This window comes from Panonychus citri, unplaced genomic scaffold, assembly GCF_014898815.1.
Source record: "Panonychus citri isolate SS breed McGregor unplaced genomic scaffold, ASM1489881v1 Contig00138, whole genome shotgun sequence".
Lineage (NCBI taxonomy): Eukaryota > Metazoa > Arthropoda > Arachnida > Trombidiformes > Tetranychidae > Panonychus > Panonychus citri.
In genome coordinates this window covers 2,430,337-2,446,382 of record NW_026515543.1, presented here as the reverse complement: position 1 = coordinate 2,446,382, position 16,046 = coordinate 2,430,337, and the positions used below count along the sequence as shown (strand labels likewise).

Sequence of the window (16,046 nt, the reverse complement as noted above, 5' to 3'; positions counted from 1 at the left end):
TTATCTGTTAATTATTTTTGCTCATTTTACTCTTTTTCTAGTTGTTAATGTTTGTTATCTATATTTACAAGTTTAACTGAATTTCTATTTGCTTGATTCTCCTTTGGGCCTTTTCTCTTGTTGAGTAAAAACAATGGATACAATTGACCATGAAAGTGAGATTGAAGATGAAACAAATGAATTATCAATTAGTGCAATTACCTTAAATTGTTGGGGACTTCTTTTCTTCTCTAAACATCGATTACAACGAATTCAATCTATTGCTGATTATTTGAGTGAACAAAAGTATGACATTGTTTTCCTTCAAGAGCTTTGGGTTAAATCAGATTATGAGCTGATTAGACAAAAAACCTCATCCATTTATAAATTTGCTCACCTTTTCCCTACTAAAAGTATAATTGGAACCAGTGGTTTGGCTATTCTTTCAAAATGGAGTCCAACTCATATATCTTTCATGCCATTTACCGTTAATGGATCACCTTTTCGTCCCTGGCATGGTGACTGGTTCACCGGTAAAGGTACTGGTTACATTAGGGTGGATCTAAATGATTTGAGAATTCACCTTTTCTGTACCCATATGCATGCTCAGTATTCCGATGATGAAGATATTTCTGATCAATATTCAATCCACAGAATTTGTCAATCCTATCAATTGGCTAAATTCATTAATATGACGGAAGATTTAGTTTCTAATGCTGGTAAATGTGAACTATTCCTTCTCGCTGGTGATTTAAATACTAGTCCAGAGGAGTTTCCCTTTCAACTATTAAAGTCAATCACTGGACTGAATAATATTTGTCATCCTGGATCAAATGGCTTTAATCATATAAATGATCTAATTACCTGTGGTAATGTTGAGAACAGTTTCACTGATACTTTGTGTAGTAATCAAAGTAAAGATGATAACAATTCTCGGCATAAGCAACAATTAAAGCAAGGGAAACAAATTGACTTTATCTTATACAAAATGGTCAATGATAGAAACAGTCAAAAAAGTCAATTGTCCACAATAACTTATCTTAATTCAACTGTACCTGATTTAAGCTTTAATTGTACTGCTGAAAAGCTTCAATGTCAATCCAAAGATCCGAAAACTGGACTTTCCTTTAGTGATCATCAACCGGTGGCCGTGCGATTTAAAACCAAAAAGGTCGATCAACAACAACAATTGTCTAATCAACGTAAAGTCAAAGAAAGTGGTGATCATTCAGGAACAAGTAACATGATGAAAAGAGGAAGTTTCGACACAACAGATTCTTCAAGTGGATTCACAGATTCCGTTAAATGTCCACAACTTGGTGGTACAAATCTCGAAAAAGCTTCGAAGCTCATGCGAAGTTACATTAATGAGAACGAAAAATCTAAGCTCAAATTAACTTATTCCTTAATTTTATTCGCTCTCACTCTCGTAATTGGCCTGTTTATGGTTAATTTGTATCACGATTATATTTCTTCACCTTTAATGGTCACAATTTGTTCACTTTTAATACTGGTTGTTGGAATTATAATCATGGCGATTGAAATTTCTTTCCGATTCGAGCAACATGGAATCAAAAGTATTCTTGAAGAAATGGATTGCTCCCTCTCATCATCGTCTCTTTCCCCTTTCAATCAACCCGTTAACCATAGCAACAAGTGTAACCAATGAAATTTCAATGTTTAAATGAAGGATAAATTAAACATTTCACTAATTCTTATTAACACTTATCCTTATCGAGTCACAACGACTTCTTCTAAAATATGTCGACTTCTTCTACTGCTTGTTCGGACAGTGTTTGTTCAATATGTTTGGATACTTGTTCGGTGGTCAGTTATGCCGATGGATGTTTACACAAATTCTGTGGCCGTTGTATCTTTGAATGGGCTCAACGAAGTCAACTCTGTCCCATTTGTCGGACTTTTTTCGCCAATATTATAACTAATGTGACTTCTGACACCGACTATGAGGTTATTCCTCTCGAAGATCGTCGAGTTCCAGTGTCAAATTTTATTCGAAACTCTTGGTGGAACAATAATTCTTACCCTTCTAATAGAAATATTTTCGCTGTCCGTCAATTTAATCAACGATCTTCACAACACCAACAATATCATCAACCACCACAATTAACTTCATCGTCTAGTAACCCACCTTCTCGGGCAATTAGTCAACAACATCAACATCAACATCAGCAGCAACAACAAGGAAATGAAGGATATCAGGCGATTAGCCGATTAGAAGAACCGGACATTGGTAACCTTCAGATCGATAATCCGAGACCTCGACGAATTGTCTGGTCATCTAATCGGTATTCAAATCGTCAGTTTAATCGACAACAACCCCAACCAACATCATCTCATCATGAAAATGTAGTCGCGTTGAGACAAATCATTTCTCCCGCATTCCGAACAGATTATCACAATAGAGGTCACAATCAACCTTTAACTAGTCCTCGACACTCATTTAATCCACGACCATTTAGACCTTTGGTTGGTGTGCGACAAGAAAACCAACAAAATCAAAATCAAAATCAAAATCATAATCAACCCCAACAAAATCATCAACATTCATCACAATCATCCAATCAGTTAAATGTTAATTATCAGCAACCTCATCATTCACATTCACATTCTTATCCTCAACCACATTCACACCCTCACCCTCACTCTCACTCGCACTCTCACCCTCACCCTCATCATTATCATTATAATTCTAGTGTCCATTCTCACAATTCTCATCAAACTCAACCTCATCATTCACATCATCATCATCTTCATTCTCACCCACACTCTGGTCCTCATCCTCATCCTCATCCTCAACACCATCACCACCATCATCATCACCAACAAACAGCCTGCAAAAGATTATCATCCCGACCTAATGAAAGACAATGGAGAAGATAATTTTCTCTCTCATTGTAACAATTTTAAAATTTAACACCGAATTTGCCTTAATTATTATTATATTTAATTCACACCTCTTTTTTTCTAATCACTAATCACCTTTGTAACAATCACTTTAAACTATGAACAATTTTAAACAGAAAATCACAGAAAATCATAGAAACTGAAAATACATTAATAAAACAACAACGATTGATTTACTGATACCAATTGGTTAATTAAATTTATACAATTCTCACAAACTAATCACATCTTGACCTCCTTCTGATCAACACCCAGAACAGTAAGTAGAGCATTCATCATGCAAGTTTTTTGCTTTTTGTCTTTTGTTTTCAAAAATCGAACCAGAACATTACGAATATAAGTTAAATTGGGTTTAGTTGTATCGTCGCTTTGAATTTGCTCAAGTTGTTGTTCCAATCGAGTCAATTTACTTTGTAATCTGAATAAACAACAGAATAAAAGAGAGATGAGTTCAAATGATTAACCAAATCATTGGAAAATGTCAACAATCAACTTACTTGAAAGTATCAACATTATATTTCCAACGAAGCTCTCGTAAAGCACATTCGTTTTCTCGAGCCGTTAGTCGAGTCTCGACAAGTTCAATCTCTTTACGAGCGAGTTCATTCACATAGAATAGAGAAACTGAGTTACTTGGAATTTCTTGATTAACCATAGAATTGAGTGAAGGCCGCACACTCTCGAAAGGCTGAGATTCCGAATCATTCAGAGCGAATTCAGTGTCCGTGAAAACAGTTTCCGATTCACTTCCCCTGGAACCATGAGAACCTCGATTACTGTCAACGTTTGTTGTTGATTTTTCCACTTCGACTTCTCGATGAGTGGGTAAGACTATTGCACATTCTGTCTTCCGTTGTTTATTATTACCACTCTGACTATTGATGTTCACAAGTTCTGGACTTGTTTGTGTCTCTGCGTCGCAATTAGCTGATTGTCTGAGAGAAGAAAAAAACAAAGAAAAACAATCAGAATAAATAAAAAAGAAAAAATATAAACGTAAACACTTACATTTGCAATTCTTCATCTTTATCCTCTTTTATCTCACTAATTGTTTGGGTAAACTTGTTGATTAGCTTGGGAATCACTTTATCTCTTTGATGATAATTTAAATCTAATCCAAATTGATCACATGAAGAGCTTTCATCATCACTAATGATTGTTGATTTATTCACAGCCAACTGTTGACTCAATTCATCGCATCGTTGATTAAGATTATCGATCAGATTTTGTTTTCTAATATTTTCAGCTTCGTATTTACCACAGATCGAACTTAATTCACTGAGACTATCTTCAAGGGTCGCGAGTCTTTTTTCCTCTTCTTCGACTCTTTTTGCGAAAAGTTCTTTCGATTGCTCAAAATTCTGAACAATTAAATTCTTCTCGTTAAGAACCGTTTTATAAGCTCTAACACAGTCCCGAGTTTTACCCTCAACGAAGGCCAAAGTCTCTTCAAGTTTAACTAATTTTCCTCTCAATTCAACACATTGCAAACAATTAGATGATCCACTAGAATTTGACATAATTAAATAATCATTTAAATTGAAAGGCACTCAATAACATCAATCCGAAACTAGGAAACAGAAAACATTTATTAATCAGAAATTCTGATTCAGAATTGAAAAACAGGTGAGAAAAAGTAAACAATCAAAGAAAAGCGCGAATTTCAAATAAGAGAAATTTTGATCAACTAAACTTTAACTGAACAATTACATGATTTGAGTTTAATTTATAGAGAGATTAACCAATCAACAAGTTGATTGTGATCATTCAAAGTTCCGATAGTAAATCAAATAAGAAACGAAAATTTTTTTTATTTCTATTGAACTAATTAAGTTTCTTTGATTGTTTATTGAATCGATATTGTTTAGTGATCTCTAATTGTTTAACTAATATTTAGTCGGAACTTATTTCTATCATGATCAAATATGATTGTTTTTGTTTAAATTTTCAATTTGTATTGAATCTTGATCAATATTTGCTTGTTGATCATTTGACGATTTGACCAAAAGTTTTGGACCAAAAAACGAAATCAAATAAGCACCTAAAGGAGCCGATATAATTATCGAAAGCACCGCAAAAGTTAATATTGTTAGTCCATATTGAATTTGGGTCTCGTCTTGTTTAGCTCGAGCCAATTCCAATGGGATCGAACCGATTGCCGCTTGAACTGTTCCTTTGGGCAGCCAGGCCATTGCGATGAAAAATCGTTCTTTAATTGTTAATCCTGCTCCAAGAACAACACCAAATGAAACAATGGTTCTTGATATCATACCAATGAAGAGACAAACTAATGACCATAGAACGGTATTTGATTGTAGAGAAGAAAATTTGACTTCGTAACCAATTAGACTAAATAAAAAGATTTCAGCAAAGAACCAAATATCTCGTAAATTAATTGTTATATCGTCAATATAACCTTCTGATCGCCAACGAAGAGCGGCAACAAAGGCCATTGATAAGGTTCCAAGGGGGCCCATCGATTCACAGCCTAAAACTTTAGTCGTGAAGATGAAACTGATTCCAGTTAGAAGAAGGAAAAAAAATCTAATCCGTCCATAGAATGATTTATTTTCAATATCATCAGGATTTGAAATGGAAGGTGGAAGAATCCAAAACAAGAGTCCTAATCCTGTGCCCAAGATCAATCCTCCGATCGCTTCTGCTGGACCAGCAAGCGTTGAGAGTATTGAAGAGGACGAAGATGTTACTAAACTTAAGAAAATCTCGAATCCAGTGATTGCCATGACATCGTCCACCGATGATCCCCCCATGATCAGAGTGGGAATCCCTTTATCGGTGCCATACCCTTCATCTTGAATGCTTATCATGGAGGGTACGATAACCGCCGGGGAAGTGGCGACGCAAACGAAACCAAGAACCATACACCACAAGAAGGGTAAATGAAGAAGTAAATAAGTTCCCACCGCCAGAATCAACGCTTCCACAATACATGGAGTAAACGCTAATCTTAAACAGACCAGCGACAATTTACGAAGTGCCAAAGGGTCAAGGGAAACACCGGCTCGAAGCAAGATAACGGCCAGAGCCAAATTACGAGCAAATGATGAGACCAAAGGATCCAAAGTGATTGAGGTTAAATTGGATAAACAAATTCCAGCAATTAGCATACCCACCAAGGGAGGAACACGAACCAGACTACATAACTGACCAGCGATGTAAGCGGTCAGAAAAATGGCCAGAAATCCAAAAACTAATCCATTCCAAGGCGATGATGATTCGGGTGCGATTCCATAACATGTTAACCAGAAGAAACCAAATAGACCAATTTGAGAGAAAATGATTCTAATTGTTAATCCAATGGATCCATAATTGCCAAAGGTAATCATCTCTATCCAATCGTCGATCTTAACAATATGATCAAGTTGATTTTTTGTTGATTGTGAATTTCAATTGTTAAACGACCCAAATGACCTTACTTAACAACTGATGAAAATTCAGTTGAACCAATTTGATTAATTTGTAAATTGCGAGACTTCAGCTCGAATATAATATTAAAAACCTCAGAATTAATTGAAAAAAATTTGATTGTTGAATAAATTGATCGCAACAATTTAGTGGTTGATGAAAAACTAATTGTAATCAAATTGAATGAAGCAGGATTGTGATTATCACGTTGATTGTAACAGAATGGTTTGGAATCAGATATTAACAACTCTATTAATCAATTTATATAGAATCATTGATAATAAACAATTAACATCAGGTAAACAAGCATTTAACTACAATTAAACTGAATAGATAATAGATAACCACTTAACGATCATTCCTTTAAATAGTTGTTAAATTATCTCAACTAGTAATTAACTCTACTCATTATTTATCACTCGTTATCTATTAATGAAGATATAATTTCATTCACATAATTAACATGAGAGGCAAAAGTTTGATTGGTAGTTTGATTAAACTGATTGTGATGAAAGGTTCTGTTGATAAATGTGTTGGTTTGTTAATAATAATAATTGATAAATTTTATTCTTAAATTATATTAATCAACCGGCATCATCTTCATCTTCTCGAGCCAATTCATCTTCGGCCTCTAACAATGTTTTCAAATGAATTACGTTCATTTTGTGCTTTTTGGAGTTTTCATGATTTGCAAATGATTTAACTGATTTAAATAATTTCTCGCAAGCCATACAATATAAATCACTATTTTCTAGGTCTTCATAATCAGAATTATCTTCATTTGTATCTTTATCAATTTTTTCTTCGCCACCATTAGAATCATTAATTGCACCAGGATCGACATTCGCTGCTTCTTGATTGTCGGGGGAAATTCTGACACCATCACCAACTTGTTGATCTTTTCGTTTGGATTTATTTTTATTCTTTTTCCTTTTTTTGTCATCATTTTCTTGACAATTTTCTTCAATATTTTTTAATTCTTCTTCTAAATCGGCCACTGAAAATAGATCAGATTCTTTGTAGGCTTCAGCCTCTTTCCATCTATCTTGTAATTGTTTTTTTCTATGTTCAGCTGATTTTTTCCTCTTCTCTTCCAATTTGATCTCTACCAATTTCTTGTGATCATCGACACGTTTATCTCGCCGTTTTATGAAGGCAATCAAAGCCTAGAAAATAAAAAGAAAAAAAGTAATAATGATAAAATCAGCTGAAGGAAAACATTCATTGGTATTTACCCTAATTTCATCATTGCGTTTCTTTTTAGCGGCATCTCGAAGTTTTTTATTCTCCTTTTCCATTAATCTGATTACTCTTCGATTTGGTGCTCTTAATGTATCATATTCGTCTAGATGATCAAATGTTCGAGGAGTTGAATAGCTTTCCCAGTAGCTGTAGAATCTGTGAACATTTTCATAAGGTGTCGATGCATCACCGAAAAAGGGAGGAGATTCATCATCATCAGTGAAATAAGGTCTATCCTCTTTGATTATCTCTTCAATTACACCTTTGTAAACCGAATAAAATGATTTCGGTGAATCACCATAACCCGAATAACAGGAAGTTGTGAAATAAGGATAAACATCAAAACAAGAATCAGAAATTTTATCCTTATCCATACCAGCTAATATTGCACTCCGATGTTTATCATACCAAGCTCTCTCCTGTGGATTAACTAGAACTTCATATGCTTCTTGGATAGAGCGGAAAATTTCAGTTGCCTCAGCTGGATTATCCATATTTTTATCGGGATGATATTTGAGAGCCAATAATTTATAATTCTTACGGATAATCTCATCAGTTGCTTCTTGTTCAATACCAAGCACTTCATAGTAACACTTTTTAATCGCCTTTCTAGCCGAGGCCATTTTGATCTTGAAAACGGTTCAAGAAACTCCAACAAATGGCAAACAATTAAAAAATTACAAAAGGATGAAAAGGATTAAAAGACCGTTTGAATCTTTTGTTTATAATACAAAAAATTTTAGAAAACATGTGATTGCATAAAACTCCATCTGGTAGTTGGAAAATATACTATTTGGTTTCTCTTGACAGTTAATTAGACAAAGGAAAAGCTCTTGAGCCTTAATCTGAATGAATTAGATTCTTGTTGGCCTTTAATTAACTTCGTCGTAAATATCTAATCAAAATTATCAACTTTGCATAGTTTTAATTGGTTTTATTTATTTGTTTGTTTTATTATCATTCTGAAGATGAATGTGGATGAAAGCTGGAGATCTCCTCAGTTCCGTCAACAAGTGCGAAAGAAATTGGAAGACACATTTAAATCCTTTCAATCATCAGAATCAAATCGTGATTTTAATCAACTTGAGGCGACAATTTTCAACAATTCCAAGTACAGAGATGATTATATTAGAAATGCCTGTAAAGTAATAGCGTAAGTAATTGTATTTGTAGAAATTGACCTTTTGTTCCTCTTCACTTGATCTAATTTGGTCGATCTTTTTTAGGGCCTTCAAGGATAAATCTCGGCAACAAGCTCAACAAGCGACAATGTCAGCTAATCTTGGAGATGAAAACTTGACTTTAGCTGGTGTTCATGGAGATAATCAAATACGAGTGAAAACAGAGCCAATTGAAGGAGTTCAACAAATGCAGCAACTTAATCCCAACCAGGTTAGTATTCAAATTCAAACCATGGGAACTGCTCAATCACCTCAAATCAAATTAACTACCATATCAACCGGTGGTCCACCAATTGTTCATCATCAACACATCCAACCACAACAGAGTGTTAAAAATGAACCAGATAACATCACAATCCAAATGGGATCAGCAAGCACAATTAACCTGTTATTGAATTATAATTGATAAATTACTCAATTTATTTTGATCAACAATTGATGAAACTATAGTTGACTCAATTTGATTATTTGGATTATTGCGAGACTTCAATCTGAGTACAAACTATTTTAACCTCAGATCTATACAAAGAAATTATATTTTATCACATTAATCAATTCGCAAAACAAATTATAATAAAATCGTTGGGAACAATAAAAAACATTCACAGTCAAAGTTTGATTACCAAACTTTTCGAATAAAAAAGTGTTCGAAAAAAGAGCCATCTAGTGGAGCGAAAATGTATCATTTATTTTTTCTCACGTAGACAGTAAGTTAGACAGAGAAAAACTGACGAGCTGATAAATTGGGCTGAGCTTGAATTCGACTGAATGACTCAAAGTGTTGGTGGTTTTTAACTTCATTGGCATTTAATTGATTCTAATTTTTGCCTTTTAATTGGTGTTTCTTTTTTGTTATATTTTTCTATTCTGTTTGTTTTATTATCATTCTGAAGATGAATGTGGATGAAAACTGGAGAACTCCTCAGTTCCGTCAACAAGTGCGAAATAAATTGGAAGACACATTTAAAACCTTCCCTACAGCAAATCGTGATGTTAATGCTCTTGAGGTGACAATTTATAACAATTCCAAGAACAGAGATGATTATATTAAAAATGCCTGTAAAGTAATAGCGTAAGTAATTGTATTTGTAGAAATTGATCTTTTTTGTTCCTTTCCATCTGATCTAATTTGGTCGATCTTTTTTAGGGCCTTCAAGGATAAATCTCGGCAACAACAAGCTCAACAAGCTCAACAAGCGTCAATGACAGTTAGTCAAGATATGGTACCAACTGTATCGACAACTACCCAAGATCCTATGAGTGCTTTACAAAACCTTGCTAGTTTCCCTGCTTCTGATAACCAAACGACCTTGATTAAAACAATTCCAATCAATAGTAACATGCATGATCAAAATAATATGATTGGTGTCACAGTTACTCCAGCAAACATCGCTCTATCAGGTGGACATGGAGGTAATCAAATTCAAGTGACAACTCAACCAATACAATCAATTCAACAAATTCAACCCATGCAACAAATGCAAATGCAGCAAATCAATACAAACCAGGGAGGTATTCAGATTCAAGCTATGGGGACCACTCAGTCACCTCAAATTCAAATGACCACAATATCAGCCGGTGGTCCTCAAATGGTCCATCATCATCAACAACAACAGCAACAACAACAACAACAACAGCAACAACAACATTTACAACATCAACATCGTATGGGCTTACAACAAAATCGAATGCAAGTAAATCAAATGTTGGTTCAACAAAGTCAAATGCCTGGTAGACCAACAATGATGCAAATGCAGCGAGTTAGACATGCACCACCTAACATGACAATTCAAGCCCAAATGCAACCAGCTACAGATACTCAATTTTATCAAACTCAATCTGTTCAGCATCGACCATTACAACAACCAATCAATCAACAGCAGCAGCAGCAACAACAACAACAACAACAACAACCTCAAATTCAACACTTTCAGCAAAGCCCTCAAATGGCTCAAGGTAACATGATGGTTGATCAAGGTCCTATTCCCCAACAAATGCACCAAATGCACCAAGGTCCACCTTCAAATCAAATGCATGTGACAATGACTCCAACTCAATCTCAATTCGTACCGAGTCCATCTCAAGGTATTATGCCATCACCAATGTCTGTTGGTATGATGCAAAGAGGAGGACCTGGTTCAATACCTTCTTTACCTTCAGTCCCATCACCAGGACAATTAAATACACCTCAAATGATTCAACAAACTAGTCCAGCTCACCGTCAAATGGTCAACGATGATCAAGCTTATCAAGAGAAACTGAACAAATTGCAAAGATTCATTGGTCCACTTCGTGCTCGATTAGATAGAGAAGAAAATGACAAGAAAAAAGATCCAGTTAAGATAAAAAATTTACTAGCAATTATCTCCGATGCTGCAAATCGTGTTCCCATGGAAGTATTAGCCAAATGTGAATCGTTGTTAGAGAAAATGGACTTTGGTGGACAAGCATCAAATCAACAAATGTCCATGAATCACCATCATCATCAACAACAACAACAACAACAAAAGTTTATCGGTCAACAAGGAGGCTCACAAATGACATCCGATCAGAACATTGGTCAACCCTTGATCGACGCCTTACTTAACAATATAAAGAAACCATTTTTCAATCACTCTCTTCATAGGACATTTTCTCGAGCAGTTTGCTCTCTATCTAACGGTACACAAAAGTAATTATCAAACAATTAAACTAATTCTCAATAGAAAATTAACCAAATCTCTGCTAATTTTCTCTCCTTACCAGAGTTCCAAGACCAAATTCTCCTAAATTACCTTACACTGTCTACGAAGAGATTCCACATACTATTCAAGGCGAAGTGGCTCGATTGGAATCGAAATTCAAAGTTCAACTTCACCCTAATCATCATCCTGGATCAAAGAAAATCTATTTAATATGTCGATTAGGTAAACGTACTTACAACTTTCCCCTCTTCTAATCTCTTACCGAATAGTAATCAATAATATCTTAATCTTAATCCACAATAGATGATGAAGATTTACCTTGTGTTCCTCCAATTTCATTAATGGTTCCCGACGATTATCCCAATGAACCACCATTAGTAACAATCGATGATGAGGAATATAACGCAGCCCCATTTCTAATCGACATCAAACGAACCTTTACCGGTGCTCTTAGTAATTTAAACTCAATTTACTCAATGACCACTTTACTTGATTATTGGGTAAGTCGAATCAACAATTGTAAAAATTTTCTAATTCAATGTTATCATTTTTTTTCCCTTTTCCATAGGCAATGTCAGTGCGACAAGCATGTAACTATCAACGTCAATTAAAACCATCAGAAGCAGCGTAATTGTATTAATCAAAACTCTCAATCTACTAATTGTTATCACGAACCAACACCAACAACAACAAATCCTCTCGTTAAATTAATCGTGTTTCTATGTGCATGTTTTTTGGACTGTTGACAATTGTGTCTCCCTAATTATATATTTACCATCGATTGTATTTAATTATTTACCTGGAACCACAATTTAAGATACCAATGTAAGAATTAACGAAAATATGAGAAAAGAAAGCAAAAAATTAATGTACAAACAATTTACTGTGAATGATTAAATTTCTCTTCTCCTTTTTTTTTCTACCAACCTGATCATTCATTCATATTTGTTGAGATGATGATCGCGCCTGTACATAGACAATCAACATTAGCAGAAAAAAAAGATGGAAGATAAAGAAAGAGAAAAAGAAAGTAAATCGAGTGAGCAAATGAGAGAGAAGAGAAAACAAATCCTGAGTTTACTCTTTTTTTCAGTTGTCTTTCTTTCCATCCCTTTTTTCAGCTTCCCTTTAATTGTGATAAAATAAACAAACGATAAATTAGTTAATTTATTTTCTTCTAAATTGTTCATCATCCTAAGGTTAATCTCCACTAATCGTCTCCATCATCATCTGACCACAAACAACAACATTTGATACAGAAAAACCTACAAGTGAACAAAAAGACTATTGGAAATTGAAAATCTCTCTCTTTCTCTCTTTCTCTATTTTCCTTTCTCTCTCTCTCATCTTCCAACCTTCAACATCTCTATTAACATCATCATCATAATCTTTTTCTTCTCTTTCTTTTTTCTTCATCTTCATCATCAATATAATTCTCCATCAAAGTCATCAAAGTCTCACTTTTTTAGTAACTAAGCTAACCTTTTTTGCATCTTATTCTCTCTCTCTTTCTCTCTCTCTCTCTTTGCTCTCTCTCTCTCTCTCTCTCTGCTCTATCTTTCTCTGTCTCTCTCACTCTCTCGCTTTCCAATCATATTGAGAATTGTAATTACATAACGTAAACAATATTTGGTAATATTGTTTACCAATGGATTAACCAAGAGGATAATGTCATCATCAGCCAACACCGATCGGGTCAACAACGTCCAGTTCAAGGGTCAATCTATGTTTTATACAGTTGAAGTGGGTGAAACTAAATTCACAATATTGAGACGGTATCAAAATCTCAAGCCAATTGGTTCAGGAGCTCAAGGAATCGTCTGGTGAGTCTAATTTTCTCATCGTCTTATTTATCCCTCAAAGTAATTAACACCTTGCGATGACCTTTTTAACTGCCACAATAATTGGCTAATCATTTCCAATTAATGGTGGTCATCATCATCTTCATTTCTTTACTTAAACATTTTCGTTATTATTATTATTAGTTGATCGATTTTCCATCTCGTCCGTTTGTATAAATTTACCATTGGAAATGAATTTTTTATTAACCCGATTTTCCTTGTTGTTATTTTTCATACTAAATAATATCTTCTAGTAAACAGATAAATTGATGGAAATTATCACACAACAATTTAATCATCATTTAAATTACCAATAATTAGAAATATTTTTCATTTATTTTCTTGCGAGAAGCAAAAAAAAAACAAAACAAAACATTTAATATCTTTTCCTCTTGATTGTTGTTATTATATGATTTCCATTGATAGTTAATAGTATTTTCTTATCATTATCATTACGCTGAAACCTTTTCAATCTTAACTTGTATTGAACAGGAATTTACCAGAATTTATTATATAATAATTTACTAATTTACTTTTATTTTCTTTCTTATTTCATTCCAACAGTTCAGCATATGACACGGAAGGAGGACAAAATGTGGCCATCAAGAAACTATCCCGACCCTTTCAGAATACTACCCATGCAAAGAGAGCATATCGAGAATTTAAATTGATGAGATTAGTTAATCATAAGAATATAATAGGTTTATTGAATGCCTTTACACCACAAAGGAGTTTAGAGGAGTTTCAAGATGTTTATTTAGTTATGGAATTGATGGATGCGAATTTGTGTCAGGTCATCCAAATGGATCTCGATCATGAAAGAATGTCTTATCTACTTTATCAGATGCTTTGTGGAATCAAACATCTTCATTCGGCTGGGATAATCCACAGGGTTAGTTGATTAAAAGTGTCTCATTGTCCATTGAAACAATTGATCAATTTCCATGTTGAAGTTTAACATTAAGTGAAACCGTTTTGTTTACTTTGTTTGTTTGTTCCTTGTGATAATCTTATCTAATTATCTTTGTAATTTCCTTTTTCTTTCTTGTTTTTTGTTTGTTTGTCAGGACTTAAAGCCATCCAACATAGTCGTTAAAAGTGACTGTACCCTTAAAATTTTGGACTTTGGTCTTGCCCGAACAGCGGGTACCAATTTTGCCATGACACCTTATGTTGTTACCCGTTACTATCGAGCGCCTGAAGTTATCTTAGGAATGGGTTATACTGACAATGTTGACCTTTGGTCTGTTGGCTGTATCATGGGTGAAATGATTCGTGGTACAGTTTTATTTCCTGGTACCGATCATATAGACCAATGGAACAAAATTATTGAGCAACTTGGTACGCCTTCACCAGAATTTATGCAAAGATTACAGCCAACCGTTCGTAGTTACGTTGAAAATAGGCCAAGATACGATGGATATAAGTTTGAAAGACTATTTCCTGATATGTTATTTCCCACCGATTCAACGGAACACACAAAATTAACTGCTGCCGAGGCTCGTGATCTACTTTCAAAAATGTTGGTTGTTGACCAAGAGAGACGGATTTCCGTTGATGAAGCTCTTGCTCATGATTATATTAAAGTTTGGTGGGATGCCAGTGAAGTGGAAGCACCAGCACCGGCACCTTATGATCACCATATTGATGAAAGGGAACATACTGTTGACCAATGGAAGGAACTTATATACCAGGAAGTATTAGAGTACGAAAGGGAACAAAATGGTTTTATCGTTTCTCCACCACCTCCACCGCCTCCACCACCACCCCAACAACAACAACAAGCAAACCATAGTGGTCCAGATACATAGGATTTTATTTTAACGAAACTTGTCAACATTAGTTGACAAGAGAAGGAGATGAAAAACAAAACAAAGGAAAACAAAAAGGAAAATGACAACAATTTGTCCAATTTAATGAGTCGTTATTTGGATTAACACAATCTAACAGCAAGCGAAGATGCAGCTTACAACAATTAGAGAAAATTAACAAAAAAAAAAGGAAGAAAGAAATTAAATTTCTTCTTCTTCCATTCGCATTCCTACTCTACTACAACTATTACTATTAACTACTAACTAATTACAATTAATACTACAACTTCTAAAATTCAACAGCTAATTGTCTTTACATGATTATTATGAATAATTGAATCGTCATCAACATCACCCAATCATCAACAACCATCGACAACAATTATTTACAAAGACACTCATGCTTCTTAAATGTCTTAATTTCTGCAACTAAAACATAATTCACTTTCATTTCAATCACAACAGCACTCACACACTCACAAGCAACACTCGGAATCTTTAAATCAACAACAATTGATTTACTTTTACAATCACATTCATCTAATTTTTGTCTTCTTTTTTTCTCCTTCCCATTTTGATTCTATTCTAATTTTTTTTTCTTCATTTGCTTCTTTTCCTCTTTCCCTGACCTCTCTCTCTTTTATCTGTCCATTTTATTGTAAGTAAACAATCAATTTAATTTCACAATAAACTAAATGTTATTAGAAGTCAAAGTAAGACCAAGAAAAAAGTTTTCACGAAGTTTAATTTCATAATCAAAGTCCATTTAGATTGATTGTTAATTGATCACATGTCAGCTGATTCTTCAATCCAATCGATTTTTTCTCATCCGGTTTTATCATTTTGACAGTTTTTTTTATAATTAGCATGTGGAATTATTGACAATTAATCATAGTTCTGACAAGAAAAAGAAAATCAAATTGTTGTAAATTTTAAGTAAGAGTTAAGCTTTGGTTT

The 16,046-nt window shown here is 34.2% G+C and overlaps 7 protein-coding genes across 7 annotated transcripts; 4 read left to right on the top strand and 3 right to left on the bottom strand.

Annotated features, from left to right (window-relative positions):
- The first annotated feature begins 5 nt into the window (after positions 1 to 5).
- On the top strand, positions 6 to 3,084 carry LOC128393064 (sphingomyelin phosphodiesterase 2-like). Its single transcript, XM_053353177.1, has one exon. It carries the CDS (start codon positions 134 to 136, stop codon positions 1,646 to 1,648), a length of 1,515 nt encoding a protein of 504 aa, XP_053209152.1. The 5' UTR covers positions 6 to 133; the 3' UTR covers positions 1,649 to 3,084.
- Positions 1,741 to 2,687, top strand: LOC128393600 (uncharacterized). Its single transcript, XM_053353791.1, has 3 exons — positions 1,741 to 2,003; positions 2,121 to 2,470; positions 2,584 to 2,687. Exons 1-3 carry the CDS (start codon positions 1,741 to 1,743, stop codon positions 2,685 to 2,687), a joined length of 717 nt encoding a protein of 238 aa, XP_053209766.1.
- LOC128393071 (uncharacterized) lies at positions 3,051 to 4,516 on the bottom strand. Its single transcript, XM_053353193.1, has 3 exons — positions 3,913 to 4,516; positions 3,402 to 3,839; positions 3,051 to 3,322 (listed from the first exon to the last, which is right to left on the bottom strand). The coding sequence occupies exons 1-3, from the start codon at positions 4,422 to 4,424 to the stop codon at positions 3,127 to 3,129; spliced, it is 1,146 nt and encodes a 381-aa protein (XP_053209168.1). The 5' UTR covers positions 4,425 to 4,516; the 3' UTR covers positions 3,051 to 3,126.
- On the bottom strand, positions 4,439 to 6,251 carry LOC128393599 (sodium/hydrogen exchanger 9B2-like). Its single transcript, XM_053353790.1, has 2 exons — positions 4,884 to 6,251; positions 4,439 to 4,474 (listed from the first exon to the last, which is right to left on the bottom strand). Exons 1-2 carry the CDS (start codon positions 6,249 to 6,251, stop codon positions 4,439 to 4,441), a joined length of 1,404 nt encoding a protein of 467 aa, XP_053209765.1.
- A 616-nt stretch (positions 6,252 to 6,867) lies between these two features.
- Positions 6,868 to 8,309, bottom strand: LOC128393069 (dnaJ homolog subfamily C member 21-like). Its single transcript, XM_053353191.1, has 2 exons — positions 7,566 to 8,309; positions 6,868 to 7,496 (listed from the first exon to the last, which is right to left on the bottom strand). Exons 1-2 carry the CDS (start codon positions 8,193 to 8,195, stop codon positions 6,915 to 6,917), a joined length of 1,212 nt encoding a protein of 403 aa, XP_053209166.1. The 5' UTR covers positions 8,196 to 8,309; the 3' UTR covers positions 6,868 to 6,914.
- An 88-nt stretch (positions 8,310 to 8,397) lies between these two features.
- Positions 8,398 to 12,363, top strand: LOC128393061 (mediator of RNA polymerase II transcription subunit 15-like). Its single transcript, XM_053353173.1, has 7 exons — positions 8,398 to 8,725; positions 8,799 to 8,964; positions 9,647 to 9,825; positions 9,901 to 11,424; positions 11,499 to 11,659; positions 11,741 to 11,937; positions 12,006 to 12,363. Exons 1-7 carry the CDS (start codon positions 8,541 to 8,543, stop codon positions 12,066 to 12,068), a joined length of 2,475 nt encoding a protein of 824 aa, XP_053209148.1. The 5' UTR covers positions 8,398 to 8,540; the 3' UTR covers positions 12,069 to 12,363.
- Positions 12,364 to 12,511: 148 nt separating this feature from the next.
- Positions 12,512 to 15,806, top strand: LOC128393068 (stress-activated protein kinase JNK-like). The gene is made up of 3 exons (XM_053353190.1): positions 12,512 to 13,260; positions 13,843 to 14,170; positions 14,346 to 15,806. Exons 1-3 carry the CDS (start codon positions 13,106 to 13,108, stop codon positions 15,087 to 15,089), a joined length of 1,227 nt encoding a protein of 408 aa, XP_053209165.1. The 5' UTR covers positions 12,512 to 13,105; the 3' UTR covers positions 15,090 to 15,806.
- Positions 15,807 to 16,046: the final 240 nt, after the last annotated feature.